Source organism: Bubalus bubalis, chromosome 12 (genome assembly GCF_019923935.1).
Source record: "Bubalus bubalis isolate 160015118507 breed Murrah chromosome 12, NDDB_SH_1, whole genome shotgun sequence".
NCBI classification, from domain to species: Eukaryota; Metazoa; Chordata; class Mammalia; order Artiodactyla; family Bovidae; genus Bubalus; species Bubalus bubalis.
Genome location: NC_059168.1, coordinates 96,719,092 through 96,743,674, shown reverse-complemented (window position 1 = coordinate 96,743,674; position 24,583 = coordinate 96,719,092). Strand labels below are relative to the sequence as shown.

The 24,583-nt window shown below is 52.0% G+C and overlaps 1 protein-coding gene across 1 annotated transcript in view; it reads right to left on the bottom strand.

The window, feature by feature from the left end:
* The window catches only part of MVB12B (multivesicular body subunit 12B), a 194,157-nt gene that overhangs the window by 25,502 nt on the left and 144,072 nt on the right, over positions 1 to 24,583 (bottom strand). Inside the window, exon 8 of the mRNA XM_025261688.3 lies at positions 2,425 to 2,480. Coding sequence (XP_025117473.1) covers positions 2,425 to 2,480 — 56 coding nt within the window. The remainder of the gene's footprint in view (positions 1 to 2,424; positions 2,481 to 24,583) is intronic.

Sequence of the window (24,583 nt, the reverse complement as noted above, 5' to 3'; positions counted from 1 at the left end):
GGAGCAGACTCAGAAAACCTGGCTGCCACTGGGTCCCTTCTGGTGGGGACTCCTGCTTAGGCGCCCAGGTTGGGGGCGGTCACAGCTCTCCTGAAAGACCATCACTGTCACCAGTCACTTCTGCCTCTCGTCTCTCTCTGACCGCCCCCCCCTCCGCCACCGCCACCCGCCCCAGAAAGGCCAGTATGCTCTTTCTGCAGCCAGGGGGATGCAGGTGCCCACGGCTTCACTACACTGCCCTGACCACCCCCGCCTGTGTGTTGGAACAGGTCTGAGGAACTCTGGGGAGGCAGGCAGCCCATCTCTTGCCTGGGACTCCTTAGCATCAGGGAAGAGGGTGGAAGGAATTCTAGGTCATTTAAAATGCCAGGTGAATGAACTAACCAACTGCCCACCAATGGTCGTTTGAGAAATCAAAGAGTGGTGGAAAATAATAACACCATTTTAATGGGGTGTTTGTTTCTAAAACTTCATAGAGATGGGGACCTTTCTTCTTTGAAAACACTGGCTTTTCCACAGCCAGCATGAAAAATTAAACCACAGGGCAACGAGAGTCAGCTGGAGGCCCAGAGAAGCCTGGGCTGAAGCACCCGGTGAGGGGCAGAGGGAGCCCTGTCTCCAAGGTCCCTGGCCAGGGTCTCCTCTGGGATCCCCATGGTCTATATTCCCAAGGCAGCCCCCCAGGGCTAGCAGCTGGGGGTGAACAGGTGAGAGTCGGATAAAACCCCCAGAGGCCTTTGTGGTTTTGAATTGCAGCCCAGAGGCAGGGGGCAAGAGCTGGAGTCTGAGCTGAGCCAGTGGGGGGATTCCCTGAAGGCCGGCTCTGAGCCCCAGGACCTGGATTCTGACGGGACTCAGTGCCTCCGCCTGCCTCTAGGTGGGATGTAGCAGGACAGGTTAATCCCTCCATCAACCTCCTCTCCGGTTACAAAGCATTGGCGGGTGAGCCCCTCCTGGCCAGGCCGGGCTGCCGGGAGATTAGAGAGAGAAGCGAGGGGAAGCACTGGACTTGGCCCGTGGCCACCTGCCTGAGCACTCGCTGAGTCGGCAGAGCCCGGACTTGGGACGGGGCCACTGAATTAGGCTCTCGGCTTCTGGAGCTGCGCTGCCCGCAGCCACAAAACAGTTTGGCTTTCTCCTGCTGCCAGCCCGCGCGGCGTGAGCATGGGGCCGCCTGCCCCCGCGGCCCGGGATCCAGCGGTGGTCCAGCTGTTGTATCATTAGGCTCTAACTGCCCCACTAAACTTGCCCGCTTGGAGCCGCAGCGCAGGACAGAATGGCCTCTCCAATGGCGCGGGCGGGAGAGGCGCCAGCGTCTCCATGGCAACACAGCCAAGTGGAGTGAGTGGTCGGCTGAAGTTACACAGGCTCCGCGTGTCAACATCACGGGCGTGTTTTTTTCTTTTTTTTTTTCCAAGATTAAGCTGCTTACCAGAAGGGTTCAGAGGAGGCCTATTATATTTCATGAAAATGGAAACTCCAGGGCAGGTCAGATCGCAAGCTGGGTGGTTTTAAGCTGGATCCAAGAAAAACACTTTTGCTTGAAGGACTCTGAGCTGGTGCCCAAATCAGGGCTGTCATGTTTATTAACTACTCAAGAGCAAACTTCTGCAGCAAGGATTTGAAAAAAATCCAGAAACAAGTCTACTGAGCCCGCAGACCAGGCCTGCACCGCTGAGGGGTGCAGGCACTGCCAGAGACAGGGCACAGGGGTGCCAGATGGGCCCTGCAAGGCCATGCATGCCTCTCAAGGTGTGGGGTCCGGCCTTCAGGCCTGGCTAGTTCACTCGTCCCTCTGTCACTAAAGACGGCTTGGGGGCCCAGCCTGGCCTCGGTTCCCTCTCGTGTACCGTGGGGTCTGGGCTGGCCTGCCATGGGCGATGGACCCACAGCTGCCGAGCAGCAGCCTGCGTGAGCAGGCCCAGCCCTGCCATTCAGACGCCTGTGACTCAGAGCGGAGAATGTGGTCATCACAGGATGCGGCAATGACAATGGGAAAGGGTTAGCAGCTTGCTTTCTGCTGAACGTTGTCAATGTTAAATAAAAAACAGCAGAAATTAACAAGGTGAGCTTGGAAACCAGGAACATTTACAGCCAGCGAGGTTCAGAACAATTTACCATCACATCTGAATCAAGAAGCCTCGGCCTGTGGTTGCGTCTGAGTATGTCTGTCCGTCTTTCTTGCTCCCTCCCCACCCTTATCCCTTCTTTTCTCTCACTTATCAAGAACCTTCTAGGTACAGCTACAGAATCCTGCTCTTGAGCTTCCGGTGGTGGGGGGTGGGGCACAAAGGTAGCGATGGATGATTCTGGCAGGGGAGGGGTTTGGGGGCTGCCAAGATGGCCCTGCAGTGCTGTGAAGAGAAGGGCTTAGGCTAGGGGTGGAGGGAGCTGAGGGGGAGGGCAATCATGCAAGAAACTTACACTTTCTGGAACACAAGAAAACTTCTCTGAAATCATAAAAGGCACACCATCCATGGCTGCAAAAGAAAAGGGGGGGAAAAAAGCGAAAATAAATGGCATTGCAGATTCACTGACATTCAGTAACTTGAGCTATTGACACGGACAGTATAGGGCGGTCAGGGGCTGGAGCCGGCTGACACGTGCACAGGTGAGTGGGGCCCAAGGGCGATGTGTGCCCAGGTACCATCCGTGCTCCCAGGACACACACCTGGTGAGCGAGGCAGACACCCAGAGGGAAGTACAGACAGGAACTGTGAGAGCAAGGACGGTCCAGAGCCCACCCAGGGTCCCAGCTGTGAGTGGGGGGAGCCACTGAGGGGCTGGGAGCAGGACAGAGGCTCACAGGGTGGAAGGGACAAGGCTGGGGGCTCGGGGTGGAGGCGGGCAGTGAGTGTGTTCATGAGGTGCCCTCGTGGCCGAGTCCTGATCGCAGCCAGGCTGTCAGGCTCACAGGAAAGGTCCAGGTTCGGGGAGAAAGAGTGGTTCTGGAGTCAAAAAGACTGGGTTGAACCCTGGCCATGACCTTGGGTGTGCTTGGGTTTAAAAGGAGGGCAGTGCGGCCTGTGTAGGAGTTGGTGTGAGCTGTCCATGTGAGCTCGGCAGGTGGGCCCATGCGGCCACCACTGCTGGCTCCTGGTCTTTTAGGGCTGGATGGAGGCTCAACTGTCTGCTCAGTGTTCAGAGGACACAGAAGCGGTGGGAATGGGCCCCCAGAAGAGAAAACAGGGAAGGCAGGGGTCAGGGGTTCAGGTCCTTTCCCACGGCCCTGGATCCACAGTGTCCCCAGGTCATCATCGCCACCAAGTCACGACCTGGGGCTGCCCCTCTTCTCCCGGGATGAGGGATTCCTACGTCCATGTGGAAACCCTGGCACCCAGGGAAACAGGTCACCCTGGACAGAGCATGACACAGGTGCTCCTAGCGTGAAGGCTGGGCGGCCACAGGCTTGGGAGATGGGCAGGGGCTTCTCCCGGGGTCCAGCGTCCCCATCAGCCCCGAGCAGGGGCCAAACTGGCCTCGCTAGTCCCAGCCACAGGCACGGCGTGGGGGCCTCATGGTTTTCTGGTGAGTTGTGGTTACGGAAAGATGTGGAGTGATGAGTTCGTTCCCTGGGAATGAAGGTTTCCACTTTCCCTGTCATCTCGGGGCAGGGGGGCCTTCTCTGGGACACTGCTGGTGGACAACGGTTTTTCTTTTTTTTTAGTCCTAAGAAATAGAGAGTCGCAGAAGGAGAAAGAAGAAAAGGAAGTAAGAAAAGAATTCTGGGACAAATCCTCTCTGATCAACAAGATGAGCCAAATGTCTCATTTTAAGCTACTTTCATCATTTCTGGGGAGGGAAAAAATGGACCTTCTCTGGGACGTATGAAAAGGAACTAGCACGGCCGGCCCCACTACGGCACGGGACACCCCCTCCTTTCCTGGGAGGGCTGCGTGGGCCACGGGGCTCGGACAGAGACATCTGTGGTCAGAGACCTTGCATCACAGAGGCCCCGGGGACCTGCCTCCCTGCCTGGAGACCCAGCTAAGCACTGGGGACAGTGTGACACCTCCCCAGGAAGGAGCAGGGAGCCCACCATCACCTTACGCAGTATGTCATATACACAAATATACTAAGGAAATCTGAGCACCTACACGCATTCTACATGCATGGAGAAGGAAATGGCAACCCACTCCAGGATTTTTGCCTGGAGAATCCCATGGATGGAGGAGCCTGGTGGGCTACAGTCTATGGGGTCACAAAGAGCCGGACATGACGGAAATGACACAGCCACACATGCCCATTCACAGCTGGGAAAATACAGCCCTGAACAGATGATCCCTGAAAGGCTGCGATGCCTTCTAGAAGAGACAGGACAAGGCCCACTCAGAACCCAAGGGAAGGGCCAAGCTCCCTTCCCCGCAGTTGCCACCGTCCACCCACCGTGGCTGGAAGTCAAGGCTCACCTCACGTGGCACTCTGACCCTGGCTGCTTCCTGATGCAGGCCGGTGGGCACGCAGCACTGGCAGCATTTCTGATCACTCACAGACAGGCGGTTGGGGGCCACAATAGGTGGAAGCAGTGATTCTAATCTCTGGCCCTCCTGTGAGGGATACTTGCTATTTCTGACAGCAAACCTGCTTCTTCCACACCAGGGCCTTTCATGGTTTTGATAATACCACACACTCGCCAAGTGTCTAGCTGGCCTTTGGCCAGCTCTTTTCCATCAGACCTACGGGCCAGGAGGTGACTATGTGCGCCAACAGCCCCAAGTCACACCCACCACTGTCCTCTGGACCCACACTTCCCTCCGTAGTCAGTCCCCTCGTCATGAAGCCACCGCCCACATCCTGCCCACCCCATGTCAGATGCTGGGAACCACAGCCTACTTTACCTGTCCCTCAAACTCTCAAAGCCCCTGTGGTCACCTGCCCTGGCTGCATTCCTGGGCTGGGAACCCTGTTTGGCCATTCACTGGGCTTTCTGCCCATCATAGTGTCTGGAGGTTCTGGAAAGATATGATGAAGATTGCCCTTCTCACTGGTGACATCTGTTTCCATCAAAATGTCAGTGTCTGTTCTGTGAACTTGTGTTCTGAAAATGTGGTATGCTGACCTGCAAGGGCTGGATTACTACAGGAAATGAGAGTCCTGGGGAGCACTGGGCAGGAGTGAGAGACACGAGGCTGGAGTCACAGCTGCACCCAAAGGGAACGGACGGGAATTGCCAAGGAGGGGTGCTCCCTGCCCCCACCTTCACCCTATGTCCACCCCCGTCCCTCCACCATCCCTCTGGGGTCAGCTCAGCGTGCCCTCTTGCAGGACGCTATCCCTGAAGTCCTGCCTGCCCCGCTGGGTGCCAGGCTAGGGCCGCGTCTCCTCTGCTGGCCATGAGCCTCTGACTGTCCACATCTGAGTCAGCTCTGTGTTCCTATCCCAGCACAGGGGGTGCCTGGGGAGCTCAGCATCCCCTGTAACGGGGCTCCAGGCTGGGATACCTCTGGGGAGAAGGGAGGATGCATTCCCAAGACTGAGAAGCAAGAGGCAGTGTGAGGGTGGCCCTTAGCACAGTGGGGTGATGGCCTCCTGACGGGGTTGAGCAGCAGAGGGGCCGCTGTGGAGAACCACGTGGACCTAATCCCACCTTGAGGGGAGCCGTCTGGGGAGGGAGAGAGAGATGAGAATCTGGGGATAAGTTTCCACTTCATCTTAAAAGAGTTCAGGATGGGAAGATGGGCAGAGCCAGACAGTCCTTGCATTCTTCTAGAGAACAGACTCTAACGGTCTTGGAGGAAAAGAGAGTGAATCCACGGGGTCCTGGGGGCAGAAGCTGCTGAATGGGCAGGCGCTGCCTCGAGAGGAACAGCCTCTGGGGTGACACGCTCGGACTCCCTGAAAAGGGGAGCCAGGTCCCCAGGAGCCACTGAGAGTCTGCTGAACAGATGATCTGCCAACCAAGTTTCATTTATTTAAAAAAAAAAAATCTAGCATAGCCAAGATTATGATAGGCTGAAAGAAGGCAGATTTGAGCAAAGCATTTGACAAATTTCTCACGTTATCCGAACGGACAAGACAGATAAGTACGGTTGGACAATGTTAAGGGTAGGAGAATCCATAACTGGTTGGACTAGATGTTCAAGAAGCTGATTAATAGATTGACACTGACCTCAAGCAACCTCTCTGGAGGGTGCCCAGGGCGTTATCAATTACTTCAGTGAAGGCACGCAGAGTAGGCATATCCGATATGCGGCCGATGGGGACAGCCCACAGATTGGATAAGGGAGAGAAATCCAATAGAGATCTCAAAAAGTCAGGGTCAGGGGCTAAATTTAATAGATGGAATTTGTTAAAGGTCAGTGTTAAGTCCTGTACCTTGGGTCCAAAATGCCAACTGCGTCAGATGGAATGAAAGAGATGTTCACCCTGGAATAACAGCAGAAGACACAAAAAAAAGACTTGTCCATAGTGGAACAAGTCAACAACGTGACCTGGCTGTTTAGAAGTTGGGAGCTGCCATTGTAAGCGACAGCACAGCCGTCCCCATGCCAGGGTGGGGAATCACCACCTTGGTCTGTTCTGGGCTCAAGGGAGGGGTTCCGTGCTGGGACTGTACTCTCAAGAGCCTTGTCCTGGACAGCTTGGTGAGGGACCTGAGGCCAGCCCACAGGAGGGAAGGAGAGGAAGTCATCAGATCTGCTGCTCTAGGGAGGCCTGACCATACCTGGCACCCAAGAGCCCAGTGTCCCGCATGCGAGAAGTGCAGCTAGATAGGTTCTGGTCCAGACAGAAGAGGGGCTTCCCTGGTGGCTCAGCAGTAAAGAACCTGCCTGGCAATGCAGGAGACACAGGTTTGATTCCTGGGTCGGGAAGATGCCCTGGAGAAGGAAATGGCAACCCACTCCAGTATTCTTGCCTGGGAAATCCCATGGGCAGAGGAGCCTGGTGGGCTACAGTCTATAGGGTCGCACAGAGTCGGATACGACTGAGTGACTGAACAACCACCATCACCAGATAAGAGAAGCCTTGGAGGTGAACGTGGTCAAGCGTCTGCACGTGTTCTGAGAGCTGTCACAAGAAGAGGGGCTGGCATCAGGGCACGATTTCCAGGGGAGACCTTGTCCTCCTCTGGAGAAGCCAGAAGGAAGGACACAGCACTGGCTGAGAAAGTTCCAGACGCACGGCCACTTGTCAGGGGGTTAGAGAGGGATCTTATGTGTCAGAAAAGCTGATCTGTGGGACTGCTACATCCCCTTCTAATTCTAGGACATCCATTTCTATTCTCCTTATCTGGGCAGCTTTTCCACATTTTAAGATATCTAGAGGCTTGTGAGACATAATTCTTAAAATCAATGGTGCTCATTTTTTACATGTTCCAAAAGATCTCATAAATCATCATCCGTGCTCCTCATGGGGGAGCACGTGTCTTCCTCACTGTGCTCTGGTGCTCTGTCCTCATCCCACTCCTCCCCCAGCCTTCAACCACTGCCAAGTCCCAGTCAGAGTGACACGCGGTGGAGGGGCTGAGGGGGAGCCATGAGCAGGGGCAGCCCCCACAGAGCCACCGCTCAGGGGGTACATGTTTGTCCCCCCCCCCCAGGCCTCCCAGGCAGCCTGGGCTTGCACAGGGCTCTCACATGGACACAGCCTGACCGATCCATGGGCACAACCCAGAGGCAGGACACAGAGGTCTGTCCTTTCCTCACTGGCACTGAAGGTGGAGCTTCCGGGGCCCAGAGCAGTCCATTGTCCTGGTCCCTTGACCCCCTGAAACCTTGGATGTAGCAGAACTTCTCCCCTGCCCAACTCTAGGCCAGAGAGAGTGTGAAGGAAACGAAACCGCATTTACTGACCACACCCGAGAGAGCCAACGTGCACCAAATAACGTCCTCCACGATGGTCACGGGCAAGTTAACGTTTAAGGAACCCGAGGCTGAGGAGTTAGGGAGTTTGATGGGGCCAGGATTTGAGCCCAGGTGCCCAGCTGGCAGTGGCATGCCGTGGCTGTGGCAGGGAGGATGTGCAGCAGACGTGTGGCCATCTCACCCCTCTGGGCCTTGGCCGCCCTGCCTGTAAAGTGGGGACCACACGGCATCTGCCCCGGGAGGGGCTTCTGTGCAGGCCCACAGCCCCGCGCCAGGCAGGCCGCCTTTCAGGACTAGGACGAGTGCTCTCTTCATCTTCTTCCTTCCACCCTCCCCCTTTTTCTCTTTTTCAATTTTACTTTTGGTGGCAGTTTTAACAAAACGCTGATCCTCGGCACCGAGCGGCACACAGCAGATGAAAGCAAGGATGTGCCGTGGGCTCCGTAGCGCAATTAGCATTCTCCTAAACAAACGAGCTTCAACAGAGCTGTAATTAAGCAGGCCTGTAATTAAGTATATGCCCTTTATCATAACGATCATGCTTAAAAATGGCATGATGCATGGAACTCTGTTATTAATGCTGTAATCCCAAACTGAAGTGCGACTACATAGAAATCAGCGTGTCAGGCCTGTCACCGGAGTGTTTGTAAAATACATTACAGAAAAAAACCAGGAAACAATGAGCTCATTCAACTGTTCTTTTTACAATCAGGCACTACAAGTCAAGAGGATTGTGAATGCTTACAGAATCTGCAAGGTTTAAACAAATAAAGCTCTAATCTGCTACTATATTAATACCGCTCCCTCTTCTAAAGAAGGAAAGGAGGTGGGGGGGTGGTTATTTATTTTTTTCCCAACTGACCGTGCTACCTGCCTTTGCTTTCCTTGCGGGAAGAAGTCCGATTTGCATGTCATTTCTGTTTGGACATAAACTGGATTCGTTTGCACAGACACCTCTGCCATGAATCTGCGGGAACTCTGCCTGGCAACAGGAGAGGGCCATAGCTCCTGCGTACGGGAACTATAATTTTACTTGCCAAGGCAATCCCTCGGTGCCTTCCCTCCATTCTCGCCTCCACACACACACGTTTGGACTTCTGCAGGCTCAACACAAACCCACTGCTGACCAGCTCCCAAAGGCACCGGGCCCAGGACCAGCTGATGCCTTCCTCAAAGAGGAAATACTCCAATCAACACATGAATTACTTCCAGCACACTCGATCCAGAGATTCATAAAGTCATAGGGTGAAAATGTGACCCTCATGCTGGGAAAGACTGAAGGCAGGAGGAGAAGGGGGCGACAGGGGACGAGATGGTTGGATGCCATCACCAACTCTATGGACATGAATTTGAGCAAACTCCAGGAGATGGTAAATGACAGGGAAGCCTGTCGTGCTGCAGTCCAGGGGGTCGCAGAGTCCGACATGACTTAAGAGACTGAACAACAATGGTGAAAATGTAAAATTTTTAAAAAGACTCCATCACCAGCATCTCAACTGTCATCTGCTTACAGCTGCCAAGTGGTGTTAAGTGAGCTCAGTTGGGCTTCCTCAGAAGTCCTCGCAGAGATGAGGGTGAACAACGTGACTTATTGGCAGGCAGTCATTTTCACAATAAAATTACATGCAGTTGGAATGGTGGGAGGCCTTTAATTCTGTGTACCTGCTTGGGGCTCAGAGCTGTAAATAATCAGCAACCCGGCCCTTTCTGTCCCCCTTTCCTAGGGCATTTCAAAAGTCCTTTACAGTCTGTGATGGGAAAAATGCCAACAACTCAAGATCTCAGGGCCATTTCTCAAAACTCATTTGCAAACCAAAACGGCCAAGCCCGTTCTGCTTTCTCTGATTTCACTTTGGGGAAATTCCTTGGAAGATATTTGTGGATGCCCCAAAGCTGTCTGCTAGGTGACATTCCAATTGAGTTTACACAAGGCCAACAGCTTCCTTCTGGATCCCCATAGTAATCAGTTTAGCCACGTTACTTGTAAGCCAAAAGCAGTGCTTTATCGGCCACAACCAGAGCCTCCCAAGTCCCATGCATGAGGCGGCTCCGTGGGAGGAAGGAGGCAACTGTCCTCGTGGAGGGGGACAGGCATGCCTGGTCTGCAGTACACTGCTGGGAAGAGGCTGGGGGCCTGTGGCAGGCACCCCCTGCCCACACCTCTGACTCAGGACAAGCATGTCATCTCTCTGAGCCTGCTTCCTTGACTGCAGAAGGAAGGAAGTCATACCTGGACGGCTGCAAAGTTTAAATGAGGTTAAAAGCGTAAAGCCCCAGGTACAAACTAAGTCCTCAGTAACTATCAACACCCCTGCACTAGATGGAAAAGCCATCTAAGATAGACCTTTCTTTCTCTCTGCTTTTACATAAAAACACAACTGCATCCACATTCAATTACGTAATCTGAGGCCAAAGGCTTTTGGGGGTGCAAAGGCAAAGCCTGCCCGGGACGGCTTCCCTGGGCGCCCTGACCTTGGCTCTCCTGGCGTCTGCTGTCCCTACAGTCACAGGTCAAGCTCACCTGTGAGAGCAAGGCCCATGCTGGTCCAGGTGCTAAACGTCCCCTGGAAAAGAGCCCCCAAAGCCAAGAGAACAAAACTGCCCCTGGGTGTCAGGAGGCTAATTTTACCAGGTTAGGCAGAAAGCAACAGTTATAACTGGACATGGAACAACAGACTAGTTCCAAATAGGAAAAGGAGTACGTCAAGGCTGTATATTGTCACCCTGCTTATTTAACTTATATGCAGAGTACATCATGAGAAACGCTGGGCTGGAGAAAGCACAAGCTGGAATCAAGATTGCCGGGAGAAATACCAATAACGTCAGATATGCAGATGACATCACCCTTATGGCAGAAAGTGAAGAGGAACTAAAAAGCCTCTTGATGAAAGTGAGAGAGGAGAGTGAAAAAGTTGGCTTAAAGCTCAACATTCAGAAAACGAAGATCATGGCATCTGGTCCCACCACTGCATGGGAAATAGATGGGGAAACAGTGGAAACAGTGTCAGAGTTTATTTTTCTGGGCTCCAAAATCACTGCAGATGGTGACTGCAGCCATGAAATTAAAAGACGCTTACTCCTTGGAAGGAAAGTTATGACCAACCTAGAGAGCATATTGAAAAGCAGAGACATTACTTTGCCAACAAAGGTCCATCTAGTCAAGGCTATGGTTTTTCCAATGGTCATGTATGGGTGTAAGAGTTGGACTGTGAAGAAAGCTGAGTGCCGAAGAATTGATGCTTTTGAACTGTGGTGCTGGAGAAGACTCTTGAGAGTCCCTTGGACTGCAAGGAGATCCAACCAGTCCATCCTAAAGGAGATCAGTTATGGGTGTTCACTGCAAGGACTGATGCTAAAGCTGAAACTCCAATACTTTGGCCACGTCATGCAAAGAGTTGACTCACTGGAAAAGACCCTGATGCTGGGAGGGGTTGGGGGCAGGAGGAGAAGGGGACAACAGAGGATGAGATGGCTGAATGGCATCACCGACTCGATGGACATGAGCTTGAGCAAACTCCGGGAGCTGGTGATGGACAGGGAGGCCTGGCGTGCTGCGATTCATGGGGTCACAAAGAGTCGGACACGACTGAGTGACTGAACTGAACTGAGGCAGAAATACAGCACTTTTCAAATAAAGATGCCTTCACACCACAAATGAATGGTCTCTGAGGTTCTATTTTGTGTGGGTAATCAGGAAGTCCCCCCATATCTCTGCCCCTACCTTCCAAATGCACAGCACCTGACGATAACTGTCACTTCAGTCCTGTAGCCTGCTTCCCCTTTCCGCATCCCCACATCCTGGGAGGAGTCTGGGGGCCCTCCAGCCCTCCTGCCCCACCATTCCAAGAAGCACCCCAGAGGGCCCCAGGGGCTGTGCAGGAGGACCCTCGAGGGTCTTTGCTGGGCAGTGGGAGCCCATGCAGCTGGGCCATGGGTGGCTGCCACGCCCACCACGCCCTCTAAATACATGAAAGAGACACCCTCACTTGGCTGCAGAAAGTGAAAAGTGAAGTTGCTCAGTCGTGTCCGACTCTTTGTGACCCCATGGACTGTAGCCTACCAGGCTCCTCCATCCATGGGATTTTCCAGGCAAGAATACTGGAGTGGGTTGCCATTTCCTTCTCCAGGAGATCTTCCGGACCCAGGGATTGAACCTGGGTCTCCTGCACTGGAGGCAGACGCTTTACCGTCTGAGCCACCAGGGAACTATAAAATTCTGTAAGTACTTCAAGGCTTGGGGCAGGGACCAACTGCATTTCCCTCAAAGTAAAGATAAAATCCAGTTAAGTGACACTTGCCCCTGTGGCTTGTTGAGGGGCTCCCGGGCGGGTCACTATCCCCACGTGTTCACACCACGTGTTCACACCTGCTTCCCCAGTGCGCACACACAAAATCTCCTCCATGAGCTCGAGAGCAACACAAGGGCCTCTGTGAGCACAGAACAAGAGGCAGAACCGAGGGGCCAGCCCAGGGGTACTGCCACCAGGGGCAAGCACGTTGCTCAGGGAGGTGGGCGAGGTCTAAACCGAGCCGGTCAACCCACAGCCACTGTCCTGCAACTGAGGCCAAGCCTTGACGGGGACGGGACAGACCTGGCAGGGTCGGACCCAGCGCAGGGGATGAACTTTGTTCTCCAGGGCTCTTTGCACTGTCTCAAAACCAACTCATACATATTTTTTAAGTTTTCTTTTTCTCAACCTCTCAATAAATGAATGTTTTCTAAAGAAACAATTCCAATAGTCCAGTTACGTGAAAGTGCCCCTTGGCTGCAGAGCCCTATCCTCTGGGGCAGCCGGGGTAGTAGTCTGCACACGGCCCCTGTAGTCCCTCCATTTCCTGTGTTTGCCTATGAGCTTGCAAGTCAAGAAGAAATGTAACATTTTTTTGGGTATAGGCTTCCCTGGTGGCTCAGACAGTAAAGAATCTGCCTGCTAATGCAGGAGACCCAGGTTTAATTCCTGGGTCAGGAAGATCCCCTGGAGAAGGGAATGGCTACCTACACCAGTGTTCTTGCCTGGAGAATTCCATGGACAGAGGAGCCTAGCAAGCTACAGTCCAGGGGGTTGCAAAGACTTCATGACCGAAGCGACTAACACTTTCACTTTTTCCTTTTTCATTGGTGTTTTTTAACAAAAATAGCATCACAGCATAACTGACTGTTCTGCAGTTTGTTTTTTCCACCTGTCAGAGAACTTGTGTTGGGGTGGCTACAGATCTATCCCAGTCTTTGTTACAGCTGCACCGAAGAAAGGGTGGAGACAACGGAGGGCCAGCTCACAAGGAGCCCTGACTGCCATCTGCAGTGGCCTGCATGTCCCCGTGAGGCCCCTGGGAAACCACTGAAGGGTTCTGAGCTAGAGACGACCTATCATGTTTGTATTTTAGGGATGTCTCCCATGCTGCGATGAGAGTAAGGCTGGAGGTGGGGCAACCTGGAGGAGGTTCTGACAGCAAATCAAGGGATGCTGGGGGCCTGGGCTAGGACTGTGACAGTGAGAGCAGAGGGCAGGGGACAGCGGGAGGGATATTTAGATGGCACAATCAAGAGATGCGGCGATGCGCTATGGAGGAGCAAGGGCAGAGGAGCCAAGGGTGCTTCTGAGGTGTTCTGAGGTTCCAACAGTTGGGAGAAAGGGTGCTGGGCATGGATGTGGGGGCGGGGGCGGGAAGTTCAGTGTGAGCTGGAGGGTCCCATTTTGGATGTGTGAGGTCTGAAGGGCTTGTGAGACATCCAAGGGAAGACACTGGCCAACACTGGTGCGGAAACAAGCGCCAGGAATGCGAGGCTGGTTGGTGAGGACCGCCCGGACACAAGTACAGGAGGGAGACCTAAGGGAGTGTTTGGCTGTTACCTGCATCGTGATAACGGAGGACAGGTGGGCCCAGGATGGAACACTGAAGGATGCTGACTGTTAATGTGCAGGCTGAGGCAGAGAAGTTGGCAAAATGACGGGAAGAAGATGAGAATGTACTCTGAAAGTAGATGTGTCAGTAGGAACCTGGTTTTAATAAGCAGATACGTGTCTGTGGGTATACTTTGGCTTTGCAGATAGGTTCATTTGTGCCACATTCTAGATTCCACTTATAAGTAAAGTCATATGGTATTTATCTTTCTCTGTGGGACTTACTATACTTAGTATGATAATCTCTAGTTGCATCCATGTTGCTGCAAATGGCAACATTGCATTCTTTTTTATGGCTGATTCGTATTCCATTGTGGGTTTCCCAGGTGGCACAGTGGTAAAGAATCTGCCTGCCAATGCAAGAGATGCAAGAGACATGGGTTCGATCCCTGGGTTGGGAAGGTATCCTGGAAGAGGAAATGGCAACCCGCTCCAGTAGTCTTGCCTGGAAAATTCCATGGACAGGGGAGCCTGTTGAGCTACAGTCCTTGCCATCACAAAGAGCTGGACACGACTGAGTGACTGAACACAGTATTCCACCGTATACAGAACAGACTTGTGGTTGCTGAGCGGGAGGGGAAGAAGGATGGACTGGGAGTTCCGGGTTACTAGATGCAGACTACCGAGCTTAGAACGGATAAACAACAAGGTCCTGCCGTACAGCACGGGAACTATATCCAATCTCCTTGTATAAACCATAGTGGGAAACAATATAAAAAAAAAAAAAAGAATGGATACATGTGTATAACTGAGTCAGTCCTGAATATTCATTGGAAGGACTGATGCTGAGGCTGAAGCTCCAATACTTTCATCACCTGATGTGAAGAACTGACTCATCGGAAAAGACCCTGATGCTGAGAAAGATTGAAGGCAGGAGGAGAAGGGGACGACAAAGGACGAGATGGTTGGATGGCATCACTGACTTGATGGACATGATTTTGAGTAAGCTCCAGGAGTTGGTGATGGTCAGGGAAGCCTGGCATGCGCAGTCCATAGGGTTGCAAAGAGTTAGATACGACTGAGCAACTGAACTGAGTCACTCTGCTGTACAGCAGAAATTAGCACACCACTGTAAATCAACTATACTTCAAAAGAAGAAAATCAGGTACAGAGGTGAACACATGTAGGTATGTATATGTATATATACATACATTTACATGTATGTGTATGTGCCCCAACACACACACACGTAATACACTTCTATCTCCTGGGGCCAGAGAAGCAGTGGCACCTTGAAAGTGATGAGAATGCCCAGTGCCCCGATTTGGGATTCCAGGATTCTTCTCTAAAAGAAACGGGGCCCTTTGGAGAAGTGGCCGGTTGAGTGCTGGGCAGGGAAGGAACACGCAACATCTTGTTGTACTAGAAAGTAAAGACTTTCTCAAAGAACGAGGGGAAAGCAGCAGAAGGTTGGGCCTCCCATCAGAGTGATGAGTATCAAAATAAATAATGGTAAGAATGAATGTGAATCCATTCAGTTCAGTTCAGTCACTCAGTTGTGTCCGACTCTTTGCGACCCCATGAATCGCAGCACGCCAGGCCTCCCTGTCCATCACCAGCTCCCGGAGTTCACCCAGACTCACGTCCATCGAGCCAGTGATGCCATCCAGCCATCTCATCCTCTGTCGTCCCCTTCTCCTCCTGCCCCCAATCCCTCCCGGCATCAGAGTCTTTTCCAATGAGTCAACTCTTCGCATGAGGTGGCCAAAGTACTGGAGTTTCATTAGTCCACATCAATATACACAAACTGGGGATAAGAGAAAACTCTTCTTTATGATAAAATGCCAACTAAGAAATACTGAAGGAAGGATGGAGCGACAAAATCAACAGATGCTAAAACTAGGAGGTGAAAATCTGATTTGGAATGAGCTGTTTACATAGTCTGAAGTATTTCCCACAACATATGCGTTAATTACAAAAGGAAAAACAGAAACTTCACGGTGAAGAAACCTGGCAAACAGCACTTCAACCAGCAAAACCTCACCACGGCCGAGTCACACCCACATCACAGACCTCCTGATATGATACACCAAGAATAAATAACAGTGAAGAGAACTGGCCTTGGAGCCAGGGGGCCCACATGGGGCCAGTCTGGTCTCAGCATCCTCATCTGTGAGTGAGCGGCTTGGGCTACATCAGCCACCTGGCTGGTGCTCACCTGGCAACTTTCAAAAATTACTGCTGCTGCTGCTGTTTCTCCCTGGGAGGTTCTGCTTTACTTGGTCTGAGGAGGGGACTGAGGCATCAGTCAGTCTTCAAAGCTCCCAGGTGGCTGCAGTGTGCAGCTAGGTCTGCACAGCCTTGGGCCACAAGATGATGTCAAAAATCTGTCCCAGCCTTGACCTTCTTCAGTCTCACAAATGGTAAGAATCACCCTAAGTATTAAATACGCATTGGTGATTGGAGACCTGGATTTAAGCTTCAGAAGAAACAATGGATGAAATCCACCTAGGCTGGCCCACTGTAGGTAACAGCTGATTTCTCTACCCTTCCTCTAGATTCTACGCAAAAAGCCTTCTCAAAAGCAACAATCACGAAGGGTTATAGTAAGTTCTGGACCAGAGGCCTCCCCTCTCCTGGGGTTAAAGGGCAGAGAGAAGGTGTCCAGGTTGTCCAGCACTGACCCATGCTCAGGGGAGCATTGCCCTGGGGTACCTGTCCAGGGGACAGTGTCAGGGACACTTACACACGCGTCCATGGTTGGATGGTATCACCGATTGAATGGACATGAATTTGGGCAAACTTCGGGAAGTGGTAAGGAACAGGGAGGCCTCGGGTGCTGCAGTCCCTGGGGTGGCAAAGAGTCGGACACAACTTGGTGACTGAACGAGAATTAAGCCTCTGCACGGCCCCGTGAGTGTCACCACCCCGGCTCTGCAAAGGGCTCCGGAGCCCAGAAGGGAGGGGCCAGGTCAGGGCCACAAAACTGGCGCAGAAATGGGGACACCTCCCTGCGTGGCATGAAGCAGTCAGAGAAGGATGGGAGCAGAAAGCCGCAGTCAGGAAGGGTGAGCACCAGGATGGAAGGTACGCTGAGTCGAGGCTGTGAAGTGGCCAGCACAGGGTGGGCAGTGGTGATGGTGGGGGGGGGGGGTCCCCACAGGGTCTTCTGAGCACTTGCCCCAGGGATATAACACTTGTGGCCAAGACACATCCACCCCAGGGATCTTTGGAGTTGGCTTCAGTGCAGGACTCCTCGAGTTATTCCTTTACGTGAACTCTTCAATTGTTTCCTCAAGTTTAAAGGTTGATATCCAAAGGTCTTAGCCCAGGCCCTGGCAAGCTGACCCCAACCTAGCTTTGCAGTCTCCCCCACCGGCTCCGTACACCTTGAGATCTAATTACTGTAACCTGTTTGCCACTTCTGACCAAGCCAGGCCTTTTGTTTACCATGCACCCGTCTCCTTGCTCTGTGCTCTGCCTGGAGAGCCCATTCCTGCCTGCGAATCCCCAAACCGGCTGAAGGTTACCCCTCTGGGTCACCTTCTGAGCTGTCACTCGTTGGAATCAATGGCCTTGTTCCCAGTACTACTGTGCTCCCGTAATCCCCCCCAGTGCCTTTCCCCAGATCACAAGCTCCCTGCTAGCCCGGGGCCTGCAAGGACGTGGCAACCCTGGATAAACGAGGGAAGGCCAGCGTTCCCGAAGGAAGCTGTGTTTCCAGATGAGAATTCTCTAGTAGGACTCTACGAAAAGGGACATTCTAATTCCTTTTCTTCTGATTCCACAATCAATGAGTAAGCTGTTAATTAACTGTTTATTTGCCCAAGTACTTTAATGATAAGACAACAGGCTAGAGCATCACACAGCTGGAAAGGTATACGTTATAAATTTTAAGATTTGGAAAGAGACTGCCCACAGGTTAAAGGGAAATGGAACAAAATGTGATCCTCTGGCTCCACAGCACACAGATCTCCTGATCTTGAGTAGTGGGATCGCGTTCATCAGGGCCTGGGCACCCCTGAGTGCAGGGGAGAACTCAGGATGAGCACCCTGGAGCCACGGCCTGAGCCATGAAGGGGCAGCCACCCCGGAGGCCCCAAGTTTCATCCTCCCCAAGCCGCCGGGTGATTCCAAAAGCCCAGGCACAGTGACGGACAGACACGGACCAAATGACGCGGGAAGTCTGGCAGCAATCGAAATCCAACCTGTTTAAGTAAGACTGCACTGCCGTGTGCCTTTGAACCAGGTCATAACTTTATAATAAAACTTAATTTGAAGAGAGGAAAAAAAACAAACCATTTCTCTGTCTTGCATTTTTCTCAAACACTGGAATTCCCAGTTAAAAACCGAAGGCCTGGCCTTCCTCCCCCTCACGTAGCCAGACTTGCAGCTTCTGGCTGAGGTGGGCGGGCTGTTGGTGCCCACGGAGAGTGTGCAATGACAGATGACAAAGTTGCACTCCGTAGCAGGCACAGGGCACAGGCGTGCCCATCGACCTGCCCAGGGGCGCCTTTCCAACCAGCGGGACGTTCAAGGGGCTCTTCCCTGGAAACGGCTTCTCATGAGAGCCATGTATCACATGCCCCAAACTCAGCTCTGGCGGACAAGCTCCCAGGACCACGGTGATGTCAGAAAAAGGAGCAGCCAGAGACAAAACTGATGCCTAGGCTGACACCCGCTTTCATCTGGAATACTGGGGAGTGTCTCTGAAGTACAATGCCACCAAGTGCTCAGATTTCAGATTTAATATTAACCTTTAAAGGGCATGTCACAGAAATGTACTCTCTGAATACAGGTTGTGAGCTCACTTTGTAAGTCGATCACGAAAGCTGGGTGTGAGGCTGCCACCCGTCTCCGACTGCGTCTGTCAGGGGCGTCTCCCTCTACCTGACAGTAATTCTAACCGAACCCAGCAGTCCCATGGACGAACAATTCACCACGGTTTGAGCTCAACCTTAAGGTTTAATAATAGAGCCCTGCTCATACTGCGCTCATTTCTAGAGCTGATGAACTTTCAGAGGCAACACAAGTTGAAATAATGAGTGCAGAGATGACAAAGAATTTTAATCCAAGGTTCTTTGAACTATCTGGTATAATAAGTACTTGTTCCTTTCTACAATGGGCACACAGAAAGAGAAATCTAAATAATAATTGCTGTAATTATCTTGAAAAACATGCAGAGATTAATGGTGATTATGAAAATCTGTATAATTGTTCTCTGAAATCATCACTGATGAAGTGGTATCTTGAAACGGCCGCAGAGGAGAACTTTTTTAACACCAAACGAACTCCGTGTGGGCATGGCAACGTGACACTTTGGCTTTCTCCCTGTTAAAACGTTACCCTGTGTTTATGAAATTGTTTTTCATCGTTTCCAAATACCCTGGCCTGCGTTTTAACTCTTCAGACCAGCGCCCTGAAAAGGTTCCAAGACGCCCTTAATGGGATGTGTGGTGTCATTGTGGTTCAAAGCCCCAAGTTCAACTTGTTATTTATTCAAATAATTAATTACTCTTGTATCCATCGAGCAGTTTGTCATGACACATTAATGACTTGATAGACTTCTATGAACTGGTGAACACAGAACAGCAGAGCGTTTTTATCGTCATTTAATTTTAAAACGATCCTGTGTGAAATTATCTAGTCGTGAGTGATGGAAGCATAAAGAACAGAGTCAGCAAAGCCCCTTTTGGATCATTGCTTTATTAATGGTAACGTCAGGGAAATGAAAAATGCTAACATTGTCATATTCTGCTGCCGGGGCGGGGGGAGATGAATGGCTGGGGGAGTGGGTGAGGGCGCCGAGCACTCCCTGCCAAGTGCACGAGTCCCTCCAGGCACCAGGCGGGGCAGGCCTTGCACGCCCACACCCACCGACTCCGCAAAACCACCTCCACGCCAGGGCTCCCTTCTGAGTTTATGGCTCTCGACGTCTGTTGTACTTTCAGTGTGTGGTCTTTTGTTTTTAAATTTGAATTTTCTGCTAGTGATATAAGGAACCCTCACAAAAGCATTTCGCTTTATTGCTTTGAACATTAAATGTTATTAATCCAATAGAAAAATGTTAAAGATATTGCTGTCACCTTTAAATGTGAAATGATATCAGGCGCTAAAGAAATGCTAGGTTAGGAGAAAAGATGCTCCCTTAGTTTCTTTTGAGCCTTGAGATAACTGTGCTGGGCTGATGAGAAGATAATATTTCTACAGGGCTCACAGCACAACATCTGCTTAAAAGACATTTCCTGTTCAGCTATGCTTTTTTTTTTTTTTTCTTTTTTTAAATATATAGTGAAAACTGTTTCTCAGTTGCTTTAATTACAAACTTGGGAATCTATGCAAACTACTCCCCAGCAGTGTGATTCACAGATAAGAGACAGCAATCCCCGAAGAGCTGCAGTGCTGCCTGGGGACGGGAATCGCTCGCTACAGGCGGCTGAGCCCACGAGGGGACCACGGTGGAGGCCACAGGCACTGTCCTGCCCTCCTCCGAGAGAGAAGCAAGCAAGGGTGGATCTGCTTCCCTCTTGCCTAGAGAGAGCTTCCTGTTTCATTTTCCCAATCCTGGGGAAAGGCTCTACCACTCCCTATCTCTCACTCCTACCTGGGGGTCGCCTAGAGCCACAGGACCCTGCTCTTTCCTTCATTCTTTTAAATTCCACTGTCCTTATGCACCTTGAGTCCAAAGTCCTTTAAATCCAAAGAGGGTGGTGGTGGCGGTTCAATCTCAATTGAACTGCCCTGTGCCAGGCCCTGGTCTGGGTGCTTCCCGTGTGTCGACTGATTTCTCATGACAATCCCATGAGGTTATGTGTTATTATTATTAAATCACAGGAAGTGTAGCAAAAGCGGACTGTCCAGGGCACCTAGCGGAACAGCTGAAAACACGGCTGGTGGGAGCTGAAACGGGTGTTAGGACTCTGAGGATAAAGTCAAAGGACACACAGGAAAGGTCCAAGCCAGCAGGCTGGTGGCCTGTCTGTGGAAAGGCCTACTTTTTCAGGTGAAGATACGTGGGTCAGGGTCTCATGATTTTCACAGCAAGGTGGCCACAGAGCCAGAGCGCAGGTCCAGGTTGCCTAAGACCCCAGGGCACCTCCTCCCACATCCTGCCTTGTTTTGCAGTAAGCGCTGGTCCCACGTGGCGAGCAGGGCTTCTTTTTGCCCTCTCAGGGCAGTTTTGGAGCGGAGTCACACAAGCAAACATGGCTTGATGGAACTTGCCCAGGTTTAGAGGCTGCGAGGGGTACCACAGATTTATGTGGGGGAGTGCCAGGGGGTCCTTGGGGACGCAGGCAGGCAACCTCCAGAGCAGCTGACTGAGCTCCAAGAGATCGCAGACGCCCCAGGCAGGAAACACAAGTGGTTTTCATAGGAGCCCTAATGGAGAGTCCAGGCAGATGATCCCGACCGCCAGGGACACTGCTGCTCACCCAGGGCACCAGCTCATGCTCTTGGCCACGCACGCCCTCTCTCTAAAGAGCAAACGACATCCCACGAGAAGACAAGGGGCACCCTCATGGGCAACGTACTGGTCCAGACTGGTGGGGGGGGGGGGGAGGCAGGGTGGGAGGGCTTTAAAGACTGTGTCTTCAGAGCTGGCCCCAGACTCTCCAACAGCAGGTTCTCAGACTTCCAGGTATGTCAGAATGGCCTGGGGTGCTCATTAAAACTGCAGCTTCCTAGCCCCAAACCTCCAGAGACCAGCTCAGGAACCTAGAGACAATGGCAACAGGAGCAACTCCTCTCTGGGCTTGGATCCAGAGAGTGCTTTGCTGAGGGTTTCATGGGTGTAGCTCCGTGAAGCTTTTCTGCATGAGCAAGGCTCTCCGTTATCCATAAGGACTAACGGTGTCAGGGGGCGGGGGGTGGTCAGCACTGGCCACAGCGGTCACTTGGAGAAAGCTGTCACAACCCTGTGAGGCAGATGGGATCACTCTGTCCTATGTCTGCGAGAAGCAAGAGAGCCCTGCTTCCAGTCGAAAGGGGAAGGCAGCACCGTCACCCACATTTAGCTCAGAAGACTGGCCTCTTGACACTCCTGTAAAATTTGGTGTCAAGTAACACCAGTGCCAAAGTATAATCAGAGACTCTGTTCACTAATGGATTATTCAGTATGGTGGTGTTCAGTAGTTCAGTTGTGTCCCACTCTTTGCCACCCCATGGACTGCCACACGCCAGGCTTCTCTGTCTTTCACCATCTCCTAGAGTCTGCTCAAACTCATGTCCATTGAGTCAGTGATTGTATGTAACCATCTCATTCTCTGTCACCCTGTTCTTCTTTTGCCTTCAGTCTTTCCCAGCATCAGGGTCTTTTCTAGTGAGTCAGCTGTTTGCATGGAGCTTCAGCATCAGTCCTTCCAATGAATATTCAGGGTTGATTTCCTTTTGGATGGCTCATAGCTTCACTGGGTTACCCAGGTCCCTTTGCCACGACAAGGCTGTGATCCATAAGGGAGATTATTTGTTATGCTGTAATCTAACTCTGGGAGTCTCTTTGGTTCAGACCCTCTGTGGACTAAGCCTCTAAAACTCACAAGCGAGAAAGAACTCAGGACAGTCCTTGGTTTCTCTCTGTATCTCTCTGTACTCAGATTTCTGAGTACTCAGGGTTTCTACGGCTTTTACCTCCAATATCAGGAAAAAGAGATTCACGTCACTTGTGGCTGTCTTTCTGGATTCCAGACCGAAGGCTTTTCTCTGTCTACCTCACTCAAAGTGAATTCGGCACACTCTGAAGTCAAGGAACTCAGCTCTCACTTGCTCACGTGAGACTCAAGCTTCCTCCTTAAACCCCTCTGGGCTTCTCTTGAGTGAGGACTTCCAGAAGCTTGAAAATCTGCCCTGGAGTTTTTAAAGGAATCTTTTTGTCAGGACAAAGTGTGAAAGCCCACACTTCAGTAGGAACAAAGGGCTCAAAAAGATACACCTAAGTGATGTCTCCACTGGGAGGACTTCAGGGCTGTGGAGGTAATAACGGAGGAGGAAAAACTGCAGGCCAGGAGCAGGTAATCCTCAGGAAACGCAGGTCAGGGCTTCCCCGGTGACTAAGTGGTAAAGGAATCCGCCTGCCAGTGCGGGCGGCATGGCTTCCATCGCTGGTCCAGGAAGACCCCCCACGCTGCGGAGCAACTAAGCCCGTGAGCCGCAAAGATTAAGCCTGTGCTCTAGAGCCCGGGAGCTGCGACGACTGAGCCCACGGGCCACAAGTACTGCGGCTCTCATGCCCTAGAGCCAGTGCTCCTCGACAAGAGAAGCCAATGCAACGAGAAGCCCGCACACGGCAACTAGAGAGGAGCTCCTGCTCTCCCCAACTAGAGAAAACACCTGTGTAGCAATGAAGACCCACCACAGCCCAAAATAAATAACTAAATAAAAGTGAAAAAAAAAAAAAAAAAAAGAAAACAAAGAAAAGCAGGTCAGTAGGAAACCAGGGGCCTGTTCTTAAGAAAACATTTCTTTCAAGTCCCAGGGAAGGGGTAATATTACATGAACTTAAAAAAAAAAAACAAAAAACAGACCCCACAGGGGAACAGAAACCCTGCAGGTGGGCACAGCTCTAGGCCAGTGGGGAGGGACAGATAGGCCAGGCCAGGGAGCACTCACTGGAGTCTGAGCAGCTCCAGGTGGACGCCCGCAGGGCCTCGTAACTGGCCTCTGGGCCCCATACCCAGGATTTCCTTTAGTCTCCACCCTGTGCCCATGAGGCTGACCCTGGCCCAGTTTCACCAGGATGACACTGGGCTCAGAGAGGGTTACTGGCTTGCTCAGTGTGACCAGCAGGCTAATAACAAAGTCGAGTGTTGGATACGGGTCTCCTGACTGCTGTGTAATCATTTATTGGTTCAGTGGAAGAACCATTTGAGCAGAGGCCTGGAAGAGACTCCGAATCCAAAATCAAAGGCTGCCTTTCAGTGAGAGAAAATTCAGGGCCCTGGGGACTCCAAGGACACAAATCATTAACAGTCTGCTTGGGGAGGGGTGAGGAGGGTGGCTTCCCTGGTGGCTCAGCTGGTAAAGAATCCGCCTGCAAGGTGGGAGACCTGGGTTTTATCCCTGGGTTGGGAAGATCCCCTGGAGAAGGGAAAAGGCTACCCACTCCAGTATTCTGGCCTGAAGAATTCCGTGGCCAGAACAGCTATACACTCCATGCGGGTCGCAGAGAGTTGGACACGACTGAGCGCCTTTCACTTTCAGACTTCAGTTCTTATTGTGAAAGAGTTTCCAAATCATCTTCTGACAGATGCACTTTGAAAGCACACCTCTTTTGCTTGTTTTTATCGTTTAGGTTTTGGTGGAGAGCGAACCGGCGTCCGCCGGTTGGGGCTCACAGCTTGATGCTCGTCCAGGCTGTTGGACCAGCACCAAGCTGTGACTTCATTTACACAGAGGGTTGTGAAAACACCAGGTGGTGTTACCGGTTCTGCCTGTAAAGGCCCAGGTGGCCAGGGGCGAGGGGCGCCCCTCCAGCACACCTCTTCCCTCTGAGGCAAGAGGCAACACCACCCTGTTTCCGAGGTCATCTGCGGTGTGACCGGAAGTGGAGAAGGAGCTGTCCTTGCCCCTGAAACAGCCTCCCCTTCGGTACTTGGTACTCAAGGCTCGGACTCATGGTGTCTGCTATCCGCGGAAACCCTGCAGGCCGTGATGTGAAGCAACTGCTCATTTTGCTGCGGCACCACTGGGATTTCATGAGTAGGGGCCTCTGGTCACCAAGGAAGCCCATCAGATACTCCGCACCTGAATCGCAGCCCAACTGGGCTACTCCAAGTTTCTCTCCTGCAAAAGCAGTAACTTTCTTTATGTTAAAAAATTGACCCCAACCAAGAGCCAACCGCTGGTGCTGGAAGGGAAAGGGGAGCCAAAAAGGGCTAAGACGGTGAAGGGGGCGTCGCTGGGGTGAGAGGCGGAGCATGGGGTCAATCACAGAGCGGG